At 36.7% G+C, this 26,637-nt stretch overlaps 1 protein-coding gene across 4 annotated transcripts in view; it reads right to left on the bottom strand.

Annotated features, from left to right (window-relative positions):
* Positions 1-26,637, bottom strand: part of plch1 (phospholipase C, eta 1) — a 75,199-nt gene that overhangs the window by 12,070 nt on the left and 36,492 nt on the right. For all 4 annotated transcript variants that reach the window (XM_080888223.1, XM_080888225.1, XM_080888222.1 and 1 more), the window contains 11 exons: positions 26,288-26,531; positions 25,790-25,919; positions 23,271-23,441; positions 22,619-22,712; positions 20,971-21,174; positions 20,218-20,338; positions 10,995-11,166; positions 7,794-7,901; positions 5,868-6,026; positions 5,081-5,143; positions 988-1,082 (listed from right to left, as the gene is read on the bottom strand). In XM_080888223.1, the coding sequence (XP_080744349.1) occupies positions 988-1,082; positions 5,081-5,143; positions 5,868-6,026; positions 7,794-7,901; positions 10,995-11,166; positions 20,218-20,338; positions 20,971-21,174; positions 22,619-22,712; positions 23,271-23,441; positions 25,790-25,919; positions 26,288-26,531 (1,561 nt within the window). The remainder of the gene's footprint in view (positions 1-987; positions 1,083-5,080; positions 5,144-5,867; positions 6,027-7,793; positions 7,902-10,994; positions 11,167-20,217; positions 20,339-20,970; positions 21,175-22,618; positions 22,713-23,270; positions 23,442-25,789; positions 25,920-26,287; positions 26,532-26,637) is intronic.

The following is a 26,637-nucleotide window of genomic DNA, read 5'->3' as shown; positions in this document are numbered from 1 at the left end:
TGGACTATATTCAAACTGAGGATGAAAATGGAAATACTACAATTTACTTTGGTATGATTCCTTTCAGATTCTAAATAAAATACAGACCAAATTAGTGGCAACAATAACACTGAATTATGTCATTTTAACACCCCTTCCTCTGTTATTTTTAGTACATAATGAGTTGAGAGGATAGATGGGGGACTGCAGAAATGAAAGTAAAACATTAGAATCCTGCATCATTTATTTCTCAATAATGATATAGCAGTAATAATTACCACTTATTACTGCAGATGAAAACAAGAATTGTAAGACCACTCATTAGTGACAGGTAACATGGTGTGAAAAATATGCAAAATATTGATATGATATAAGTGAAGGCAAAAAACCTAGCAATACTGGAATTAGAGAAAGGTCAGGAAAAGTATTTTGAATATTTTGAGTTTTACTTCTGACAAATAATGTGGCATCAACAATTTTGCCAAATAAATGATCAAAGTTTATAATTATGGTTTTGAATAAAATATACATCTTTGACTACAAGTTAATAAGCATATGAGCTGTGGGATGGTTTATTATTATTATTATTATTATTATTATTATTATTATTATTATTATTATGTGATGCATTCTGTTATGGCGCCAGTTTCATGCATCCTAGACCTTTGGTATTATTGGGCTTTTGTAGGAAGTCAGTAAAATGCAGGCTCAACATTACAGATAAATTTGAGAAAAGTGGAAAAGGGTGACTGTTAAATACAGTCACCCAAAAAATCTTTGATGCTGGTGGTAGCTCCAGATTTGACTCCTTAAACTTTCTACATAATCTTTTCTCCACAAAAACAAAGTCTTCTCCAGCAAACATACAATATTTGTTTGGAGAAGCTTCAGTGTTTGCATGGCACTACCAGTGACCTGGATTGTTTCATGCTCCCAGCAGTCAGCAAGTATCCAACCTCTCAGCTGTCAGAGATTGTCAGTATTGTGATGAAGTGGTTCAAAGGTCACCTGTTGAACTGTCCTCCAGCCTCCCTCCCAGACCTCTCCTGACCATCTTCTTCCTTGTCCATGCTTTGGCATGTCAGCCTGGATTTGGAGTGCCTCTGGATAGTGAAGAGACAGAGATATGTAAACAAACACACAATTACACTACTGTAAAGGTTTGCCCTCTAAATAAAAAGTATAAACAAAAACATATCTAATATCCATAAAGCCACCTACATTCTCACAGCACACGTTCTTTATGCCTACGAGTTGTCACTAGTGTTTTTTCAGCAAGTCCGTTTCACTGTGGCTGTTGCAGTATGTTTGAGTGTGTGATTGTGCATGCCAGTGGATGTGTCATACATAGCATACTCAATCACTGCGAGACTTTTTTTGAATAAATTGTTTTCTGTTTTCTTAGTTTTGATGTGCGTTTAGCTAGTCTGTTCTAAGAGTAATTACAGGGTTAAGGCTGCCTACCAGCAGATTACTTGCACCCATGTGTGAACAGATATATACACACACGTGGGAGGGTGCACAAAATGCAAAGAGGGAGGCATAAAAGAATGAAGAGTAGATGTGTGTGGGCAGTAGAGGAAAATGAGGAAGGTAAAAGGAAGCGAATGGCTAGAGAGAGAGAAATTCAAATAGAGAAATAACCAAACTGAGGAATGTGGAAATGTTTAGGGAATCTTTTCAAAAACCACCACCCTCTTAAAACTGACACAAACTTGCGTTAAATGCATGGTAAATTGAAATCATGCTGAAGAACTGAGAAGCATTGTAATCAGTTTCACTAGATTTTTTTTACAGTCGGCCACACTCTATAGGAGAAATTTACCATAAAGAAAATTAAAATTTGTATATGCATATTAGTATGCTTTATATCTACAATTATAATTCAAAGGTATGTGACAAAGAAAAAACTAACATAGTGGCATAGACCATCACAAAAACATGGATTCTATGAGTTTCCTAAGCTACCGTTAGCTGGAAGTACCGTTTTTTTCCAAAGCATACTTGTTGATTTAATGTTTCGATGATGGTGGTAAAAAGCACTGTTCAAGGAGATGACGAGTTTAAAGGCCGTAACTTAGATTCACATAATTTCCATACTCATTAAAATATTCAATGACCTCTTGTGCTCAATGGATGAGACTACTCTCATCAAGATGGAAATCTTTAATCGAAGGATAAAGGTGATTACTCATAAAACTTTGCATCACTAGTTTATGGTGTGTGCAGGGACCGTTCTCTTTATGTAGAATTTAACATGTCAGAAACTAAGCTTAACCATTCCTCTAGTGCCAGAGTTAAAAATTCTGGGGTTTGTTTTTTTTAATGTGTCATAAAGTGTCATTTACATTAGCATTTGCTATAAATGACTTCAAAAGGAGCTTTCAACTAAAAGAAAGCAGCAGTTGCTTCTGTTTCACTTCTTGTAAGTGATGCTTATCAGTTAGAGAGCTGTCTCTGATGATGAAATAGAGCAAACAGTGTGGCAAGGTTGCACCAAATTAAAGCTCTGCTTAATAAAAACATATGTAGTCTAACATAACAGCTTTGAGGTAAGCACTACCTTCAAGAAGGCTTTAAAGTTGTGTGGCTTTTTTTCCAAACTATTTTAAAGAAGTGTTCATAAACAATTATGTTCATTTTCAGGGTTGTTCCTAAAATGCATTGCAATATTGTAATTATTTGATGAGCTGGTATAAATTTAGTGTTAAGGTTGTGTAACACTAGCTCTTGCCTAGAAGAAGAGCTGGTCTTTTTCTTATATACAGTGAATACAACGCAGCACTAACACAGTCAGGCTTGGCGTAGCACAGAGAATATAAGAAGATCCACACAGTCGGTGACCCAGTGTTTTATATTTTGTATTATTATATAGTCTTTGATTTCATTGCTACTTAGGTTCTAGTCTCTTGGTTACTGTTCTGTGCTCCGTGTTCCATGTTCCCTGTGTCTCCTCAGTATCAAGTCTGTGTCTTTTGGATTCCTGGTTCTTAGGTTTAGTTCTGTATCTATGTTTAGATCTGTCTTCCCTGTCAACCATGTCCCCTTGTGAAGTCTGCACTGTCCTCAACTGTCCTGTGTTTCCTGTTTTATTTTGATAGTCCTTGTCCTGTGTCCTTGTCTTTTTATATCTATTTAGTCCCAGCTGTGTTTCCCTCCCGTTTCCTATTCCCTCATTACTCCCGCATGTATTTAAGCCCTGTGTTTTCCTTTGCCGTTTGGCATGTCATACTTCCTCAGGTACTGTGAGTCTCTCCATGTTTTTAGTTGCCCTGTGTTTTGTTCTTAGTTTTATTCTCAGGGTTTTGGTTTGTTTTTCTGTAAATTTATGTTATGAAGGATGTTCCTCTAGCAAGAAGAAAAGCTGTCGTTCTAAGTTTATTTTCCGTGCACAAGTGTCTGCATTTGGGTCCATTTCCTGACTGCTCCAGCCATACATGACAGTTACAATATCTACAGTAAAATCTGACTAGTTAACATTCTATATCTAGTTTGTTTCGTGCAAAAAATGCATTCAGAGGCTTTCATATTTCTGCTCACGTGCACTTTTTTAGATTTGTGCATGAGAATCATTTGGTGTGAATCTTATAACAGTCACATTAGCACCCAAGTGAGTCACTTAAACCCTAAATCTGAAGAGATGCATATAAAAGACATTAGCCAGTACAGCACAATACAACTGATAAGTGGGTGGGAAAAAAGAAAAAAAAAGTACAGTAAGTAACACCTAGAAATAAATAAGTAAAAAAGTGTGGTGACAAAATGAGGTGAAGGGTATCACCAGCCAACCATGAGTAGAATAAAATGAATAGGAAACCCCGATGCACAACACCCACTACATTAAAATGACTGTCAGGAAACTGAAGCTATAATACTGTTACCAACATAATGATATTCTGTTGCTAACTGGTTTTGCCTAATAAGCATATATTGGTTTCCATATTATGGGTAATATTACGGTGGTGCAAATATTGTTGGTACAAGATAATACCTATTTAATAATATGAAATTATTTTGGTAATCAAGTGATAATAACTTGCTATTTTCATCTTATTACCTTCTTGTTTCCACCCTATTAACCACCATTATTATTGCACAGCTGTTATTTTAAAAAAAAATGCTACGACTTCCAATTATTTCCATTGAGAATATAAGTAAATGCATTTTTTGAATTTTATATTTTTCAAGGAAGTTAGAGTAGATGCCATTTATTTACATTTCTAAATATTGTCACTAGTGTTTTGATGGAAAAACAATTGCAAAAAAAAGCTATTCTTAAAAGCAGCCAATTTTAGCTTTACAATTTTGTTTTCTTTATATTTGTGTCAGTCAAAACATTGTCTGAACGTGTTAATAATAGTCATTATTATGGATCGTATAAGAGCATGTTGTGTTATTATGCATGCTGTTAAAAAAGTGCAAACCATCAGTGACAGGGAAAGACAATAACATGAAAATAAGATGATCAAGCACACTGGAAGTGTAATCAGTCACCCAAGAACACCTTTCATTTTACTCATTGAAAGACAACTCCAATATTTCTATTTGTGATACAGATTGTTTAATGTATATATTAAGTGCATAGATACAAAAAAAAGTCAAGAAATTATGACAGGATCTAACTGAAAACAAGCAAGAAGGTTTCAAGTAATGCAAAAGAACATGTCTATTTGGACATGATAATTTGAGGGTTCAAAAACACAGTATAAATACAACAAACTGCAGCTCTGCTGTTGAGCTGATGGAGCATGTTAAATCACCACCCTGGGTGAATTCAGTCAGGCTGGCTGTTCTGACAAGAGACTCATTGATTTCAGCCGTTTAGTGCAGGCTTGCACATTTTTCCTTCATGCACAAAGACAGCATTGATTTCTTGGGGCAAGTTTGGTCTGCCATTCAAATAAAACAAAATCTCATCCTGCTGAATATTAGTTTCCCCTCCCAAAAAAGATCATTAGAAAGTGGTTTAATATTCTAAGAAGTAAAATAACTGATTACAACCTAACCTGAAGCTGAACAAAGATGAATTACATTTTGGGACCCCAGATAAACAGAATAAGAAACAAGCACATAAAGCCACCTCCTTTTCTATGCTTCTTACCTTCTGTTTGAGTGTCGTGATGAACGATCTGCTTTGGGATTTCTTCAGAACCCCTCTGGAGCTCTAAAATATATATTTTAAAAAAAAAATGCATTCAGAGGCTTTCATATTTCTGTTCACGTGCACTTTTTTAGATTTGTGCATGAGAATCATTTGGTGTGAATCTTATAACAGTCACATTAGCACCCAAGTGAGTCACTTAAACCCTAAATCTCAAGAGATGCATATAAAAGGCATTAGCCAGTACAGCACAATACAACTGATAAGTGGGTGGGAAAAAAGAAAAAAAAAGTACAGTAAGTAACACCTAGAAATAAATAAGTAAAAATGTGTGGTGACAAAATGAGGTGAAGGGTATCACCAGCCAACCATGAGTAGAATAAAATGAATAGGAAACCCCGATGCACAACACCCACTACATTAAAATGACTGTCAGGAAACTGAAGCTTCTAAAAATAGCACGAGAGGCAAGCAGGGAAATTAAATATTAAGTAACACTGCAGACATTTAGTTTCTCATCACTTTCAGTCTGTTTTGACAGCCTTTGGATGAATTTGGATTACGTGGGTGGAAACATAAGATCCTTCAGACAGATGTGTGTGTCTCTGTGTTTTCATGTATTTGGTTAGTGTGTTTGGTGCAGTAACTAGTCTGCCTCTTTATTTTCTCCATCCCCCTCCATGACTAATCCCATGGCCTAGTTGTATCCCCTTGATTTCTTCTCTTCATCTGTTAACAAGTATAACTCTCCTCCATACTCATCCCCACACATCGCCTTGAACTTTACCTGCCGCAGATTCTTCTGAAGACCCTGGTGTGTGGCTCGGAGCAAAGCTCTGATGCTGAAGCTGTCAGTGTCTTCCTTGTCTCCGATCCGAGACTCCTTTAAAAGAGAGTCCAGTTTCTTTCTGATGTGAGACTCCACCACCTGGTGGTGACTATTGCCCTAGGTGAAAGAAGAGACAAAAGGAAAACGCTTTCAGTGTGGTGTAGAGTAATGCCTTTTTGAAGCAGGAGCACACCTTATCGCTAATGCAAAGCACCTGAAATTGCAACACCAAACTGCTATAAATCAAACCTGTATACAGAGTGCCATATATTTGCAAGAAATAGAAGTAGAAGATGATAACTGCATATAATCACATATAATCTTGTGTATATCTGAGGAGTATCGATTTCCTTTCCACAGGTCAGAAGTGTATAAGCGATAATGATAATGAATAAACATCTCCATCTTGTATAAAACTGTACACCTGCTGAATGAATGGCTGAATGTCAATGAGTAATTTTCTCAGTGAATTATATCTGGAGCTCAGTATGTGCATCATTCCATTCAAAATGACAATAAAAATAAATATTTACAAACAGTCTGAGTAATCAAGACCATGCAAGTCACCTTTTTACAAATCCGATGCATCATTACTGTACAAAACTTACACCACACTATTATTGTAATGTTCAGCTGTGACTGCTGTGAAAGCAAACTGGTTTTATGAGCTCAATACAAAACCTCCCATCAGTGGAAACCTGCCATCTCCCGTTTTAAATTGGCAATGATCATCTGAAGTGGCATCTGCAGCCTCGTGCCTCTCAGCTAAATGTGGAATAATGATGCCATATTTGGTTACACAACTATACCATCTGGAAGAGTCTTGTCCTCTTTTAAGCATTGTAAGGAGGACCATGGCACTATTGTATCACAATATGATGATGATTAAGAATAGCTATGAAAATAGCTCAGGGAAAACTAAAGAGCAGTTATCATAAGCTGGCATTAATGGCATTCTTGGACATATTTTCTAGCAGGCTGAGTACTAAGTGCATTTAAAGTATTTTTTTTTCTGTTTACTTTTGACTTGAATCTACGCCTGCTTGATTAAGCACCGGTTATTCCAAAACATTACAACAATGACGATCATTAAAACTTTGCAAGCAAAAATTATTGAAGTCATTACCTCTAGAACAACAATACCATTTAGATCTCATTATCTAACCTCTGTTTATGGTGCCTGTACGTGGCGGTTGGGATTAATTCACTGCAAACTGTTTGTTTGTTTTTTGTTTGCTTGCCTGTTTGCTTTTTGACAGGCTGTTGTTTTTGTTATTATTTTTTGTTATTCATTTTGAATTAAGATAAATAATTTATCAACATCATGTTTTGACATAATTTAAGTTCATCGCTAATTAATCAATGTTACTTGACCTGGTTATTTGATTTTCATGGTACAAACAAGTGTGGCTTAGAAACTTATCTGGAGACATTTCCTACACGCAGCTCAGTAATAATATGGTAACAGTGTGATAACAACGTAGAAATGAGACTGCAATAACATGGAAATGACAAGTTAATTACCAAAGTAAAATTCAACTGAAATCCAAGTAATATCTTGTATCGACAGTGGTTTTACCTGAGTAATATTACATTATTTAATTTTTCTTATTAATGTGGAACTGAAATATGCAGTTTGCATCATATTATAACAGTCTCATAATCATATTATCATCATATTATAATACTGTTACCAACATAATGATGTATATATTAAGTGCATAGATACAAAAAAAGTCAAGAAATTATGACAGGATCTAACTGAAAACAAGCAAGAAGGTTTCAAGTAATGCAAAAAAACTTGTCTATTTGGACATGATAATTTGAGGGTTCATGCTTCGGTGTGTGCACATCATCATTCATAGATTTATTCCTCTCTCTTACATTACTGCTCTTGAGCTTGAAGTCGTCCTCAATTTCATCAGCGCTGTCATCATCGGACACCTCCCCTTCTTCAGCATCCGCAGACAGATAGGCAGGCAGGCGTTTTCCCTGCATGGGAAAAAAAACACAAACCAAGACATGAGAGGATAGACATTTGACCCATGCATATGTCTTAAATGCATCGCTCATCCCTTTTATACACATGAACACCCACTCTGCTTGGACTTCTAAGATAGTCCAAGAATAACACAGCACAATTCAATATCTCTGACTCCAGAATATATACAGGCAGATAATGAGCATCCTCCTAATTTTTGAAGATGCTTTACTAGATTCAGCAGGAAAAAATTAAAGGATATAAGCACAGAAAACAACAAAAGACACACATATGTGCAATCACATACATTCTAAACAGTCATCTGCAGAGTCTCTGAGAAGCTTTCCGAGCACTCCTTTCAGCACACAGTGGAAGCCCATTAGTAAGCCACTCTGGAGGTGTGAGTGGGAGTTAAAATTTTCTAAGCGTCTTCTTCTACTATCAATGGCATACTCTATGCTTACTGCAGTACATCACCGCCCTCACTTCAGCAAGTAATACATCCCCTTTCCTTCTATCTATCTGTGACTGTCAAAAATCTTTACGCCAGTTTTCTTCATTGTCTTGTGACTGTCTGGCCTCTTCTGCTCTTGCTCCTCTGGTTTATTGAGAAAGGTGAAAGCCTCTCAAACAGAGGGACAAAAAAGATGGGGGAGCAAAGGGCCTTTATAGAAAATCAATAATGCTCTTTAACTTTGCAGACATCTGACCATATAAGACAGATCCAGGTTTTCTTTTCACAGAGAACAATGCAGACCTTCTTCAACATTACAGATAAGCTGCACTATATCTCATTCTTATATATATTTAAAAAAATCCAACAAATGGTGAAAGCTTTTGTTGTACTCTCTCTTGGGGTCTCTGGGCAACTCCTACTGCACTGGTGGATAAGGATCTTGGGTCTCAGGTCTTTTTAGATCAACCACAATTTTTAGATCATTTTTGCTGGACACTTTTCCTGCATCTTGGGAGAGGCTATTGCTCTAAACAGATAAGCTTGTGAGGATAGACATGGTAATGTTCTTAGATAAACTTGCAAGTGCAACATCCATTGTAAGGTCACTCTAAATTGTTGCTTTTATCTATATGATTACATCGACTGAAGAATATATCTGATTGCTGTGGAAGTACACCAGTTTAGTAATACACAAAAGATTTTGTGTGTTCAAAAAAATTTGGTAAGTATATTTTGTTATTGCTTGTTCACATTGAGGTGTACTGTGAACAAGCTTAAAAGAAACTTCAAAACAATCATGTTTAAATGACATAATACAAAATTATCATGAAGCATACTATGGTAAGAAGCCTACTTTGGCTGCTGTTAAGATGCAAACTACAACAGTCACATGCCAAATTAAAAACTATTAAAATTACCCTAAAGGAAACATTTGTGTACACTAACCAGGCACTCTTTTATGTACATCTGTCAACTTCAAATATCTCACCAGCCAATAGTAATGCATGGATAGATTTAAGTATATGCACATGGCATTTGCACATCTGCTAAAGCTAAAACCAAGCATTGCAATGTGGAAGAAAGGTGCACTTTGACCTGCTGGTTGGTGCCAAATGGGCTGGTCTGGAATTTCCAATAAAATTATTTCTAGAGTTTACAGAGTATGGTCTGAAACACAGAAAATATGCAGTTTTCTGGTTTAAAAAAAAAGCCTTGTGGATGTCTTAAGTCAGAGGGACTGACCAGACTGATATGAGTGGAAAAGAAGTCACCAGTAACTCATATAACAACTTTTTTGGATGAATGCATGATATGTCAAACTTGAAACAGATGGGCTACAGCAGCAGAAAATCACACCAGATGACACTCCTGTCAGCTGAGAACAGGAAACATTACACAGGCTCACCTAACTGGACTAAAAAAATAATAATAATAATATAGTCCGACAGGTCTAGATTTCTCTTGGAGTATTCACATGGCAGGATCAGAAATGTAAATCGGTGTAAATATCATAAAAGCATGGATTAATGCTGCATTGTATCAATGGTTCAGGCTGCTGGTGATAGAATGGTGTGAGGAACATTTTCTTGGCACACTTTGGGCCCCTAAGTACCAACACCCAGCCTACCCGACTATCGTTGGTGGCCATGTCCATCCCTTTATGACCCCAGTTTACTATCTGCTGACAGGCTGCTTACAGCAGGACAAAGTGCAATGTCACAAGCCTCAGATAACTTAATTTTAAGTTCATGAAAAAATTTATTAAAAATTAAAAATTTTATATTATGATCTGTCATTTGAGGAAAATTGCAATATATTGAGTTTCTTGAATAAGTACAAGAAACTGGGCTTTCTTTGTTTTCAATTTGCTAAATACAAATAAATAAATAAGGATGATAAACTTTGATATTTCAAAGATTTGTTGTGATGTTGTATGTGGTAGGTTGTATTATAAAATATTTTTCAATTCAACATTGCTAGTTACAATTAGTTGTCATGGTTATTTTAAAAAATATTCACACATCCAAGCACAAAAAAAATAAAGTGCAAGGCAAAATTGTACCAACATCTCAGAAAAAGCATAAAGACGGCACAAGGTTGGGCTGCAATTAAATAATTTATTCTCTTCAAAAGTTTTAAGGCTATATTTTGATCCAGCACCCTGAAGAAGATTTGATCCTCTGAATCAATTTTGCCTCGAAAACTAAAATAATTTAATCATTAAACTGGAGCTCAGCAGTTCTGCAGACTTTTGTGTTTGCAGATAACAAAACTTAAAGCCTCACTCATCATATACTAGCGTCTCGTTCTTCTCTCTTTCTTGCCTATGATTAATACATTGACCTAGTTTTGCACCACTTCCACACCCTCTCCCACTCCCTGCTCCTCTTCCTTCACTTCATCTGTTTATTGAAAATAGTTAGTGGCCTTGCAGTACCTTCTGAACTCGTGCACATGAAGTAAAATTGGCATATGCTCAGCACACTACTTTGTTCACTGAAGTGAGAGGAGAGCTGATGCAGTTGCATTTATTCACAAGTGTACTAACTGACACGTCATATTTGAATTCAGTAAGACATTCATTCATTTAAAGCATGCACTGTCAGTCCATCTTCCATTCGTCTAACCACTTTAGACTTATTCTTACTTTGATGAGTATCTTGCCTTGCAGGCTGTGAGGACTGGGTAATGTTTTGCAGTCTCCACTCAGTACATCTCCTATGTCCAGTTTGTCTGCAAAGATTTCTCGCAGGTACTGTGCAATCTTCTTTTGCTGCTGGATGCTACAGTGGTTCTCTATGGAGAGAATCACTGGATACCTTTAAAAAAAAGAACAAGACACATACTCAGCTTTCTTTAAGTTACATAAACGCTGTCCACACTCTCAAAATGTGCCTTAAACGAAATCAATGGACTGAAGTGAGATGGATCTGCTGACATGATCATAAATCACATTTCAAACTGTGCTCCCATTTCTCACCTCAATTCAACAGAGCAAAGAGGAGGTAAATCATAAAAATACAGCTGCACCTCTGTGGCATGGCATGGTGTATGCGAGTCAGTGGGCTGTGTGTGTGTGTGTTTTCATTTAGAAAAGGTGAAATGACTTGTGGCCACACAGCAGTACAGCTCAAATGTCAGGTTTGTCAGACTGACAGCTCTCCCTCAGGGGACACAGCCTCGCTTTCACTCCCACCTCTGATCCTTGAAACACACACTTGCATGAACAACACACACAGGGACATGAGCACGCGCGCACACGCACACACAGACACAGACGCAGGCACTAGTTCTCTGCCAAAGAGCTAAAGACAAAAAGAGACAACAGAGAGAGAGTCATTTCATTTCAAACATCTAGCAGCTCCTCCCAGGTGAAACACCGAGGCAGCCCAATGAACTGCGTAATGTGTGCTTGTGCCTGTTTGTGTGTGCGCGCATGTGATGCGGGAGAGCAGAGACTCACTCTCTTTCATTATAGCCTCGGGCCCATTAATCTCATTAACAGGTGGCACTGATGATAAAAAATTTACTGAATATAGAAAGTGAAAATGGCAACAGGAGAGAAAAGAGAGCAATAAAGCACATGACATTGATTTTATTAGTCTGTTCTTGCTGTCATTATTATTATAAACACTTAAGTTAATTAGGATCAGTAATTTTTTCATAATTGGCACGTTTCACATGACAATACTAAACATTTATTTTATACTAGAGCGCATCATCATGAAATCTTTGTTTTATTTCTTGGGTCATTAATGGCTTAAACTATTGATTTGTACTCAGTACAGGTCCATAGCTTGCTGGATAAAGGCACTTTTATTTATTTATTTATTTATTTCAGTTTTGCTGCTGTACACCACAGTGGAATCAAACAATGAATAAAAATCCATTATCTTTCATAACTGCAGTTGTAGGTGTGTCAGAGGCAGAGTTGTGGACCCAAAAGGACTCACCAACACAGAACCAAACTCAGAAGAAAACAATTAACAGGAACAAAAGGCAAAGTACCCAAGTAAATGGTCACAAACATAAAATAATCTGATCCACTGACAGGATGACAAACAGATGGAAAGAACCACTACCCGCATGGGGAGAGAAGAGAGGGACATGTAAACAATAGCTGTGTCTCAATTCAGGGGCTGCATCCTTCCGAGGACCTGACCTTCGCGGTCTATGTGGGCCGGGTCTTCTGAAGACCAAGAAGGCCGGAAGTGCGAGGCTGTGAAATGGGACGGTCTAGCCTTCAGATTTGCGTCACCGCTGTCTCGGTGGAGTTTAATAAACTCAACCGTCTGCTCCTTGCTATGTAAACTATAACAGGATATTGGAGTAAATTCTCGACCATCTCACACTTCTGTTTAATCAGTCTTCTGTTTGATGTTTATTTAGCTGTGTGAAAACTATGATTTTAATCTCAGCCAAACGGATTTACTCAGGAACAAATAAAACACTGAAAAAAAGCCAAACAATAACTGTCGGCCACATTTGGAGCAGCCTTCAAATTGGGACAGCCTTCGTTGCGTCGCTATGACGTAATTGGCCTTCAAATGCGGCCTCAGAAGGATGCAGCCCCTGAATTGAGAAAAAAAAATACTAAACATAGCAAAAATACAACAACAAACAGAAACTAAACCTTAGAATATTGAATGAATCGGAATTAAACAGGTCCAATTACATAAACACTGGATCACCCAGTGCCATGACATTACCTGTTTAAGAATTACTTACAGAAGCTCAAAAAGTAACTAAAACAAAATTAAACAATTTCAGGGTGGTTTTAACAGAGGAAAATCCTGGAGATAATTCATTTATGTACATTATTTTTTTTGGGTGGGGGGGGGGGGGATTTTCAAATATGGGGCCTAAAGAGATGGTAGTGCAAGAGGTTAAAAAAATGCAATGCAAAGTGCAAAGGGCAGCAAAAACTTCAGGAGTGGCCAAATAAACAATCTAGTACATTCATGAAAAACGAATGGACTGACCAGCTCAGAACCATAAGAAAAACCACAGAAAAAACGTAAGTGGATAATCATGGTATTATTTCCATCGTTAAGAAAAACAACATCCCAACATCTAATTGAATAAATGATACATCTACCTCAGGCGGGCAGACATGTTCTGATGTGTAGGGGCTATACTCTTTGCTCAGAGTACGCAAAATGCTGCAAAACTGATCAGACGGTGTTTAACAATGCAAACGGATAATGACCCATTATTACAAATATTTGATCCAGCTAGGTAGCATAGTAGTTAAACAGGTCTATAGAACATGTATCATGAATTTTAAAGGTTTAAAGTAGACAGTTACAGGCAAACTCTGAATAGGACATGCCGTCAATCTGTTCCCTTTAAACTTAAAATAGCTGTATATTTCTGCCAACAATGTCTCAAGAATGAACAAAGTTAAGTTGAAAATAAGTTAAAAAACAGGCATACAACTTTTAATTAACTTTACCAAACATTTCAACATGCTGCCAAATGTAGTCACACTTTTTGTTTACTTACAGAAACTGAGGGTACTCCAATATCGTCTTTATTAGAAACAGATAAATGGTTTTATAACACAATCGCTGCCATCACAAGAAGCTGCAATACTGGATGTCAAATTGAGCCAATGTGGCAGCAGGAAGCTGCATCATTCAACACTTTGTTTGGGTAATGTTGGACCTGACAGAGACAAACCGTGGCTCCTCGGGGAGCTAGAGGAAGTGCTGCTAAACAGATGGCTGGGTAATAGGTGCTATTCAGTGCCAGGAATCACAGTGTTCTCTAATTATCTACTTTCTGCAACTTCGTATTTAAACATTTCTGGGGAAACCTTCATTGTAATCACCAATATTTCGTTATAACAGTGTGAAAAACAGAAATTATGTTTATATCATGTTAGTGAGTAAACTGAAGGATAAATAAGCCAAACATAATTTCCATTTAGTATTCAAAGCTGTTTTCTCCCCCACTAAAATAATGGGATAATAGGTAGTGATGTGTCGGTCACGAACAAAACGGCTCTTAGAGCCGGATCTTTGACGTGAACGACGCGAGCCGGCTCCTTATCGCGAGCCGTGGGGTTTTTTTTTCTTTCTCTCACCCTCTCTCGCACTTTGTTTCTGCTTCAGTCAGCATGCGAGCCTTGTGCTTTACGCTGGGGTGAGGGGGGAGGGGCGGTAGTTACACTCAGTAGCACAGGAACAGAGCAGGAGGGAAAGAGAGAGAAAGAGCCAGGGACAACAACGTCACATTAGAAAGGTATAGTGATCATCCACAACTATTTTCAGTTGCGGATGATAAAGGATTCAGAAAGTTTATTCGTGCAGGCCTATATGACAGAGAATATGCATGTTCTTTTTGTTTTCATATTATAATTTACATTTAACTGTGTTGTGGTTTGCAGTGTTTTGTGTTGTTTCACTTTAAGTTTGTAAAAGGAAAAAGCTGAAAATTTTAAATAGTTAAAAGTTGAAATGTGAATAGTTGGTTTTTGTATTATATGATTTATTTATTACATTTTATGTGGCGTGAATAAATAAAAGTATATTTACGGTGGCCCTTAGAGACAAAACACGTACAAACTCTGAAGCACATAAAAACTCAAAACACGTACAAAAGACAACAGAAGTGCTCCAGGATGCTAAAGCAGTGTTGAACTTTTGTTACCTAGTGGTAACAAAAAATTATTTGAATATATAGGAGTGCTTGTGTATAAATACACAAACATACACATATGCTTTCAATTGTGTAATTTAAGTGATCTAGGTAGCTCTGTTTTGGAAGTTCAGTTCATGCTAGAAATGTGTTTTGGAGTTTGTACGTGCTTTGTCTCTAGGGGCCACCATATATATTTATATATAAACATATATAAATAAAACCACTTTTTTTACATTACTAATTCCTTTTGTGCATAATTTTATATTATTGTTAATAATTGATTGATTGAATCTTTATTTTGAACATGTTGAAAAAGTATAAAAAAAAATAGAATTAAAAGAGACAAATGAACAAAGCAAACAAAAGGAAAACGAGCAACCACAACTCCAAATAACGTCCATGTTCAAAAAGGAGCAGGAAGAAGCATAAGCTTATTTAATCCCACCCCTTTTCCACTATCTAGTATCAATAGACTACAGAAATACCTCCTTGTAATTACATTATATGTTATGTGTAATTTTTTTTTTTTTTTTTTTTAATATATACACATATATGTTTCTATCTATCCATACCTACGTATATACACACATACGCACATATACACATTTTCAATAACCCCATTAACACCTGAAGGATACACAACCTACAATTTTATATATATTTAATATATATATATATATATATATATATATATATATATATATATATATATATATATATATATACATATATACATATACATATACACACATACATACACACACATACACACATATATATATATATACATATATATATATATATACATATACACATATACATATACACATATATATATATACATACATACACATACACATACATATATACCCATACCAACAAACCCGTGCATGCGCACACACATGAAAATATTAGACAAGAACACCCTATCAAATCTCTACCTTTTCCCTGTACCCTGTAAAAACCATATCCTTAAACCGCTTTTTAAACTGCGCCATGCTTGGACATTGCTTCATATCTTTACTTAGTCTGTTCCACAGCTTCACTCCACACACAGAGATGCAAAAACTTTTTAATGTTGTACGGATACGAGGATGTTTTAAATTTAATTCCCCCCTCAAATTGTATCCCCGTTCCCTTTTAGAAAACATTTTTAGAATATTGTCAGGAAGCAGGTTATTTATTGCTTTATATATAATTTGTGCAGTGAGAAAATGAACCAGATCTGTGAATTTTAGAATTTTTGATTTTAAGAATAGTGGATTTGTATGATCTCTGTAACCAGTTTTATGGATTATCCTTATGGCCCTTTTTTGTAATATAAAGATTGATGATAGCGAACATTTGTAAGTATTGCCCCAAACCTCTGCACAGTAATTCAAATACGGTGCAATCAGGGAACAATAGAGAATGTGGAGTGATTTGTGGTCCAGAATGTGTTTTACTTTACTCAAGATTGAGACACTTCTTGAAATTTTGTTATGTATATGATTTATATGAGACTTCCAGTTTAATTTATCATCTATAATCACACCAAGAAACTTATGTTCAAGTACTCTTTCAATTTCCACACCATCTACATGAATCTGCACTTCTGCATTTCTAAGGGAATTCCCAAATAAGATTATTTTAGTTTTACTTAGATTTAGCGATAGTTTGTTCCTGTTAAACCATTTTTTTAATTTTGCACATTTCTGAAGTAATTGTATCCAGCAGCTCCTTTAGATTCCCCCCAGAACAAAAAATATTTGTGTCATCTGCAAATAATACTAATTTTAATATATCAGATGCCTTACAAATATCATTTATATAAATAATAAATAATTTTGGACCCAGTACAGAGCCTTGTGGAACACCACAAGCAATGTCCAAGCATGATGAGGAATGGACACCCAGCTTCACAAATTGTTTCCGGTCACTTAAATAATTTTTCACCCATTGCAGTACAACCCCCCTAATCCCATACCGTTCCAGTTTATTAATTAATATGTCATGATTGATTGTGTCGAATGCTTTCTTGAGATCCAGAAATACTCCAGCTGCATACTGTTTCTGATCTATAGCATTCGTAATCTCCTCAATTGATTCGATTAATGCCAGAGATGTTGATCTTTTTGATCTGAATCCATATTGACTGTCAGAGAGTAATTTATATTTATCTAAGAATTTGTCTAATCATTTATTAAACAGGTTTTCTAGGATTTTGGAGAATTGTGGTAGTAAAGAAACAGGCCTGTAATTTGTGAAGTGGCGTCTATCCCCGGTTTTATACAGCGGCACAACTTTAGCTATTTTCATTTTGTTTGGCACTTTTCCCGTCTGAAATGATAAGTTGCATATGTTAGAGGTCCTACAATTCCTTCAATGACCTTCTTGACGATTTTCATGTCAATATCATTACAATCAGTGGATGTTTTATATTTACACATGTGTACAATGTCAATTATTTCTTTTTCCTCCACTGATGTGAGGAACATTGAGTTAGGGTTCCTATCAATCAGGTTTTCACTACATTCTACTGATGGCAGTGACTCAGGAATTTGTTCTGCCAGTTTTGGTCCAATATTTACAAAATAATGATTAAAGCTGTTGACCTTATCAGCAGTGTTTTCCATAATATTGCCATTATCGATAAAGTATTGTGGATAACTTTGTTGTCCAGAATTATTTTTAATGATACCGTTTAAAACATCCCATATTCCTTTCATATTATGTTTATTGTTGTTCAATATTTTACTATAATACTCCTTTCTACATACACGTATAATATTGGTCAACTTATTTTTGTATTTTTTATATTTATTTTCAGCTTCTTTTGTTCTTTGTTTTAGGTATTCCCTATAGAGTGTATTTTTCTTTTTACATGCATTTTGTAAACCCTTAGTGAGCCATGGTCTATCTGAATATTTGTGCTTTCTGTTGTATTTTATTGTTGGACAGTTTTTATCGTACAACTCCATGAATATTCTTAAAAATATGCCATATGCAATATCAATATCAGCTTCTTTGTACACCTTGTCCCAGTCCTGATTTAATAGATCGTTCTTAAATGCAGTCATAGTTTCTTCTGTCCTTACACGTCTGTATCTCAGTTGTTCTTCATGCTGATTTTTCTTATAATTAGTGTCATAAACTGCAAAAACTGGTAGGTGATCACTGATGTCATTAATTAATATTCCGCTCACAATGTTGTTTTCCATATTGTTAGTGAAAATATTGTCAAGTAAGGTGGCACAATGTGGTGTAATTCTGCTAGGCCTGGTTATTTTAGGATGTAAACTCAAACTGTACATAGTGTTTAGGAATTCGTCGGTCATTTTATGCTTTTTTGGATTCAACAGGTCAATATTAAAATCACCACAGATAAACATAACTTTTTGATTTGTTTTAGAGAATATTTCCTCTATGAAGTCATTAAATACTTGAATACTAGAGCCAGGTGTTCTATATATACAGCTAATTATTACATTTTTTTCTTTTTCCTTATAAATTTCAATTGTTATACATTCTAGTAAATTATCAATTACAGTTGTCATACTTTCTACCACCTTGTAGTTTAGGTTTTTATCCACATACACAGCTACTCCCCCTCCACTCTTGTTCCTTCTATTTACAAAATTCACTTCATATCCCTCCAGTCCAAAGTCCATTCCTTTCTCCGCATTGATCCATGTTTCAGAAATGGCAATAATTCCAAATGGATTTGTCAACTCATTTAGATATTCCTTTATATTGTTGAAGTTGGCATACAGACTTCTGCTATTAAAATGGATTATTGATAATTTATTTTCCGTGTTGATGGTGTGCTTAAACTGTTCATCAGTGAAGTAGCAGCAGTTACAGCTGATGTTGTAGAAGAAATTATTTTCCGGGTCTATATCCTTTTCTAAGTCTAGAACATTATGGTCTGTGTATCGAAATGTTCTCAGTTCCAGATTATCATAAAGAGAATTCCAATGAGTCATGTTGATATTGTTGCCGGATGCAGATGAAGTTCTTTTGGACTGTGCCATGTGTTGTGTTGTGTGTCACGTCACATGTGTATTCATACCTCCAGAGTAAGTTGACCTCAGTATTTGTCCAGCTCTTCCATATTTCTGATGACCAACACTTTGGCTTGTTCCGGTGTTCCATTGAGTTTAATGAATACTTTGCAGTTGGTGGTCCATGTATTTTGAATTTTTCCCTGTTTCTTCAAGTAACGTGCTTTCCTGGCAATGTCCGCATTTCTTTTTATCAGATGTTCGTTCATGAAGACATCGGATCCTTTCAGTTTCCTTCCTTGTTTTAACAGTGCTGTTTTCTGTTTGCAAATCTCACAATGATGGCTGGTTTGTTACTGTCATTTTTTCGGGGTAGAGGGTGGCAAGCCTCAATGTTGTTATAATCCACTTCCACACCTTTGGACCGTAGAAAGGTAACCACTTGATGCTCCGTGGAGTTGACATCTTCCTCTCCTGGCCCTCCTACATTGTCAGTGGCGACCGCCCGGGCGTATGACCGGGGTTTGATGCGAAGCCCCGTGATGATAACATCGTTCATCCGGGTGTACTGCTCCAAATCCGCCACTCTGTTCTCCAGGTACGCCAGCCGCCGATCCTTCTCGGCGTTCTGGATGCGGAGAGCCTTAACTTCCTCGACCAGGTCCAGGATGGCTTTCTGCTGCAGTTTGACAGTAGAAATCTCCTCTGTCATAAACTCCAGCGACTTCTTAATATCGTCTCCTTCCTCGGCTGACAGAACTTTTTTCGGGCCCATGCTGAGAGACGCTCTCGTAGCTTTGCCGTGACGACCGGCTAGCTACTTCCCAGAATCCTTTGCGAATCAGTGCTTGCTTCTTAAATTTGTTGTACCGAGCACCCCAGTATGGTATGTTTCTCCTATCACTAAATCAAAATTAATACACGTTTGTAATGACGCTAATTCAGTTTACATTAGGGTTCATTCGCTCGGTCAGCAGGTGGCAGAAAACATCTACACATGCCAATAAATTAGTGAAGCAACAAAACAACCTGAAGAGCCGGTTCGGAGCCGAAAGAGTCGGCTCTTTTTAGTGAGCCGAATCAAAAGAGCCGGTTCTCTAAAAAGAGCCGGAAATCCCATCACTAATAATAGGATAATGGAAGTGTCTAGTATCCATTAAACATTCACAAACACTCTGTCTCTCCTCCAGACACACACATTAAAAAACACACACACATAAACACAGAGAAGTTTTGACTCACTGGTTATTTATGAAGGCATATTTATTGATGGTCTCTATGACAGACTTGAATGGGATCTTTGAGGTCAGAGTGTAGCCATGCTGGACCATCGGCTCTCCTTCGGGACCATCCCAACAGTCCACTGTAGGAGAAGAAGGAGCAATGATTCATAAATACTGAAACTATTTATATACAGTTCTCTCCTCGGAAGAAAATACAGCAACACAATGCTACTGCTGTGAGTTTTTAGTCTGTTATCGCTGTTCAACTTTCCATATGGGAAACACAAAATGTATTTGAATAACCTTTGATTTCACAGCTCTTTTGCATGTTTTTAAATGTTATGACCAGTTGGGATATTACAGGTTGTAAGATTGTGTTTTATGTTGAGGCGAAGCTCTTTTGTCCCCAAAAGGATCCATGCAGTGAGAAAAAACACACACAAACAACATAATTTAGTACATGCTGAAATCAAGATCATTTTTTACTATTATGAGCCACCAAACATTTTTGTCTAATTACGGTACTACATTTTCACTGCAGACATACTGATTAGTTACAATATGAAAGGCTCAGGTGTTACTAGTTACATTAATGAGGGTACTGTTCTACAGCATGAACCATTAAGCAGTAGACCCAGTGATGTAGTGTAATGGAAGTCATCTATCATCCATTTGAACATTTTTACCTTCCTTTTTCTCACTTTTTCCTACATGCTTAATGTCTTCCGTGCAATGGGTCAGATCACACATTTAAATAGAGCTATATCTTTACCTTCTACACAGCGGCAACCAGACTGCAGCACCCAGGCATACATGTCAGTCTTGGAGTGGGAGAGGAGCTGATCTCCAGTCAAGTAGGTGTTATGAGAGGAGGCGATGAAGTAGTTACACAGAGGCTGGTCCATGTCTTGATTTACCTCATGGTGCAATGGGTTGAAAATGTCACACGTTGGACAGCGCATGAAATTTGTGAAACCTGAAAGAAAAATATGAATTTTAATTAACAAAAGAAATTACAGGGGAAAAATAAACATCCATACTGAAACCTTAGTTTCAGTTATGTTTTACAGCTTTTGTGTGAAATAGACTAACCCCCCTTTTTATATATATCTTTATTTTTCCTAAACTAGTAAAATGTTTTTTTCTTTTTTTGAATAACAATCCATGGGATTATTTCAGAACTTCTACCCACATCTCTTGATCACCAAGTCAGTCTCTACAAAACTACAAATGGATCACAAATAACTCTAAAAACCACAGCGCTGTGGTTTCAAGCCACACTGTTAGATATACTTCACATTGTTAACTTTTGGGGGGGTGGTCCAGCATGAAGGGGAGTAAGAAGGAAGAAAGTTTCCTTTCATCCAGCGAGAATGCAAAGAAATGAGACAGGAATACCAAGAGCAAGCGAAAATAAGGAAAAGAAAGGAAGGAAGAAAGGAGAAGCAGAGAGTTAATGTGGGGAAGCAGACTGAGGAGGGGAATTAAAATAAGAAAGAGATTTTAAAAATGTAGCATAAATTTGGTGATTGATCACATGTGCCTGACCATGGGATATTGAGATTAAGTTTAGATTGTAACAACACACTTGGAGGCATGAATATTAACATCTGTTGGAAACACAGTTGTTAAGAGACCAAAAACTGTACAGCACATCTTTTTCTTCATGCCATAGAAAAACATGTACATCCTGTGACTTCTGTTTGGACACCTATGATTCAGAGCTGCAACACGGTAATACCGATCTGGTTGGCCAGACATACAGACAATGGCGGACTTCATGCCTCAGACAACAAGATTAGCCTTACCCCCTTGTCCTCCCACCCCTCATCTACTCTGGCCTCACTGACTTTTCTCTTTTCCACCACCCACATTCTGATTTGCCAATTTTCACACTTTGGCTGTCCTCATCCATCCTCACGCCTTCTCCTCCTTTAAGGTCACCCTTTGAGTACATGGGATGATACTTAAAATGACACTCAGAGATAAAATCAGAACCATTCACGGTCCTCCTTTTATAGTTCCCATCATTTTTTGCTAGCAGTTTATAGAATTTCTATTATGAGGATTGGAATTTACAGCCAATATTAAGAAAAGTTGCTTATGAATGTCAAATATTTTTATGAATTTTAACCTGGAGACATACAAAGGGTAATATAATGTTTCATAATTAATTTTTTTTTTTTTAACTGGCCCCTTTGTTACCTCCAAATAACCAAAATGGCATCAACTCTATCAATAGCTGGTCTTGATCTTAAGAGTATGAAAACTAATTGCAAATAAAAGTATAAGCATTGGTGTTGCAAAGTGATGATGTGCCATGACAAACACAGGGAAGGAAAGAGAGAGGCTGACAACGTCCAAGATTTAGAAATGCAAATAGAAAACTCTGAAAGGGAGGATAAAGAAGTTAAAGTTACCTTCAATCCCCATAACGCATTGTTGTTTATTTTCTTCTGACACTTCAAACTTGTCAATGATTTCTGCAACATACTCTGGAGTCACATTGGTCATCTATACAGAAAAAAAGTAACAGAAAATGTGAAAAGACCTATATTTGCAGCATTTGAAAGGCAGTAAATACCCAGTTTCATTTAAGTCTAGAAGGTCAAAGTAGTCAGTGTTACTTCCCATTTTTGTACTAAATTCAGCAGCTCAATTTTAGAAACATATTAACCTGAGTATATTAGGGTGGGAACAAAAAATGGGGCGTGATGAAAAATTACACCATTGAAATGTAAGAGAAGTAAAAACTCTGTAAGAAAAAAGAAAACCTTGAGAAGAAAGAAAAAGAGCATAGAAAAGTCATATAAAACAAGCCAAGTGCTCCCATGACACAAACCAATTTTAGATGCAATACATTGGCTTAGTGGAGCAGATTCCTCTGGGCAGACAGCTTAGGCAAAGGGAGTTAGACACTGGAGCAACAAGGAGAGCGTGAATAGGAATATAATGAATCTCTTTTCTGAGGCCAAATTAAAATTAAGAGAGCTGATTTTTGAGACTCTGGACTTCTCATTATAAAACTGTGATGGATTTTAACATCCTTTGCTGAGAATTCGATTGGCGCACCTTTTGCTCGTTGTGCAGGAAGTTGACCAGTTCTTCAGCTGTCAGGTGGTCCTTCCTATCGCTGTATGCCATCATCAGCAGATACAGGTCCCGTCTCAGAGACATCATCTTGTAGAAGACAGAGAACTCCTCGTATGTGAGAGTGCCCTGTTGATCATCTGTGTCTGCTTCCTGTGATGATGACAGAGTGATATGTCATTGGCGATATGACGATAGCTTGGAAAGCCTATTATTTTCATGCACACTCAAGCTCTGCAGTGTGATTATCAGCACAAGGCTTCGCTGAGACAGAAATTCTGCTCATTGTTTCACAATTAAAACTATTACAATTGAACGTTGTTGTACTCTGTGTCATGTTAAGTTAATCTTCTTCAGTTCTGAATAAATCTACCGTTGGCGCTTGTTCTTCCCAGTGAAGCTGCAGTTCAATGTGACATTTTGTCTGCAGTATGAAAAGTGCCATGAGTTCTTCCCACCTGTTAATTTATATGTTCCTTGATATTTGATCCAAATGATCATAATGCAAGAAGTTGCATATTCCATGTCCTATAACTGAAAAGCTATTATCCTACCAACGTGCAAATAGTCTTAAACTGTGCAGGTGTGCACACGGTAGCTGCATACTGTCTCATCCTTTTACACTCATACAGCACAGGTTCACACTAGCACCAAGCAGACACCATGGACCAGCATTTTTTCTATATATAAACACATTACCACTTTCTCTTTTTTTTTCTTCCGAAACTCATATCTCACTAGATGTTTCCAGGGGACATACACAGCTGGGCTCGCTCCTCATTCTATCCTGCCACCACGCTCCACCGGCTCGGTGGGATCCAACATCTCATATTACCTGGATCTCACGGAGGCCCATTCGACACTAAATCTAATAATACTAGCTAATGCCTCCATCGCAATCCCATAATGAGTTCACTGTGAGCATTGGGAACTCGATCATAGACAGAATCTACACACAACGAAAAGGAGAAATCACTGTGATTGACTTGGAATACATGGACAGAAAACAGACAGACTCTGGATATTTTAAGCACCAAAAGCTGTTCAGGTGATGATGTCTCCTGGTGCGTCACTGGAAAAAGATATATTGAGGAAATTTTCTTTCTAATCTAAATGCAGAGACTGAACACTTTCAATTTATTCCATTGTGAGAGGATGAAACATTCTGAGATTCACTGTATCATCTGTGAACTAATGAAAGACTGGAGAAGAGGAGGCTTAAAGGGGTTAATACTGTTCAGATTTTTCATATCAGCAAATTAGATTTATTTTAAAAAATGATGTAATTCTTGGCTTAAATAGGGATTTACCACACAACATGTTCTCATGAAGAGCAATTTAAAAGCTTAAAGGCACTGAAACCATTTCTCAGCCTCTACATCTGAGCAATAGGCCCACCAATGATTTCATTAAGTATGGTTTAGCTGAGTTTTTGTTTTTGTTAAATTGAGAGAACAACAACACTTCTCTGATGTAGTCATACCTGAGCAACTTGACAGTTGTGGCCCTAGTTGCCTATTGTGCCAGGACACCTACACAGGCAATCAAGCAGTTGAGTTTTATTTTTTTGATGATGGGATGCAAGAATTAATTAATCGGCCCAGTTAATTAACAAATTGTCAGATTGTTGTAATTACTTCTGATGTCTTTGTGGCTGGATACATTTGTTGGGGAGGGAGTACCATGTGTCATTTATGTTTGTTTTTGTGGTACTTAAAAGTAAGAGCTTTATTTTTAATGCTGTACGTTCCTAAAGTACACAATAATTAACATTAGAAAAGCCTGCGGTATATACAGTCTGTGGCAGGGGGGCTACAAGAGGGTCCAATCCTGCCCACAGAATGGCTTTGAAAAATGTGGAAATTTCAGATGAGGAGGGCATACAATGTGAATGTTTAACTGTATTTACAGTCTCTTTTTTATAAAGATATAAAAATTACTGATCCATTAAAGGTAAATAATAATAAAAAATAATAGAAATTATCTGTGAATTCACATATAATTTATTGCTTTATTTCTGCCTCTGCAATCCCAGTGAACAACAGTAATTAGTTTCCTCAATTTTCTCCAGCTGCATTGCTTTATAGTGTAGAGAAACTAAAACCAAGTTGAAAATGGTGTGTTGAAATTGCAATAATTTTTCTCAGGGCATCTCTTGGGTTGAATGTGTACTTAAACTTATTTAGACAGAATGAAACTGGGCTGTATTTGCCCCATGAAGAAAAATGAGACTGACACTCCTGGTGTCTGCAGCCGGTACATTCCTCACTATCACTACTGTTCTTACATTAAAATGTTCTTTTCCTATAAAATTATCTCATGCATAAGGGCTAAAATACTACTAAATATCTCTAACATATATATTTGAATTACACACAGGCATAATAATTACAACAGCTGAGCTCCTCTAATGTGCTAAAATGGAAAACCTTTATGTTGACCTAAATATTTATATACAGAAAAAATATATAAATTCATTTGGAATGGTTTCATATTCTAACCTGAAACATTTGCTTGACCTTCCTGCGTGGCAGATTGACATTCAGCTTATGAAGAAGTTGGTAGATTTCGTCAATGTTTAGCAGGCCATCTCCGTTCTTATCGGCCTCTTCAAATGTCTGCTTCATCCATGTGAGACACACACACATTAAGGAAAAAGACGTAGGTTTTATGTTTCTATGTTTATAAAAATTGTCAGGATCATTTTTTGCATTTCCACTTGTTTAATAGGAAACACTGACAAACATGGATGAAAAAAGTTTAGGCAAAAATATGCTGATTGCCAGCTTTAATAGTAGAAATAATTTTTTTGACGACGTGCATGAATGCAAAGTTATTTTCTTAAGGAAAACAATTATACTTTGCATTGTGGTGAAGAATTTTATTTTAAAGGATTAAATGTTTCCTTCTGAACTTAAAAAAATATGAATACAAAACTCTTTTCCTTCCTAGAAAACCGATGTTCATGATTTCTCTGTAGCTATTTGTTTAAAGGATATTGATCGTGTGTACGCTGGCGTTTAGCCAAAGAGTCCTCATCACTGATTCCGGCCATCAGGTAGCGAAGACCAGTTATCCAGGTTCTGGCTTCCTCTGCATTTGATGTCACCAGGTCAAGGGACTCCATGTGGTTTCCATGATAAACAGTGAAACAGCAGGCAGGGTCGAAGGTGCCATCCGCATGCCGATGGAAGATGTCCGACTGGCCGCCCTCTGTCACCTTATACAGTGAATCGATGGTGACTGATAGTGAAAAGAAAAGATGGAAAGAAAGGAAAAAAATAATAAATTAAAAAGGCAGCTTTTAGGTATCATTAATAATTGTCTCTCTAGTTAATACTGAATAACA

The sequence above is a fragment of the Rhamphochromis sp. 'chilingali' genome (assembly GCF_963969265.1).
Source record: "Rhamphochromis sp. 'chilingali' genome assembly, chromosome: 8".
In the NCBI taxonomy this organism is placed as follows: domain Eukaryota; kingdom Metazoa; phylum Chordata; class Actinopteri; order Cichliformes; family Cichlidae; genus Rhamphochromis; species Rhamphochromis sp. 'chilingali'.
The sequence above is the reverse complement of the archived record's forward strand: the minus strand, read 5'-3'. Positions and strand labels throughout refer to the sequence as shown.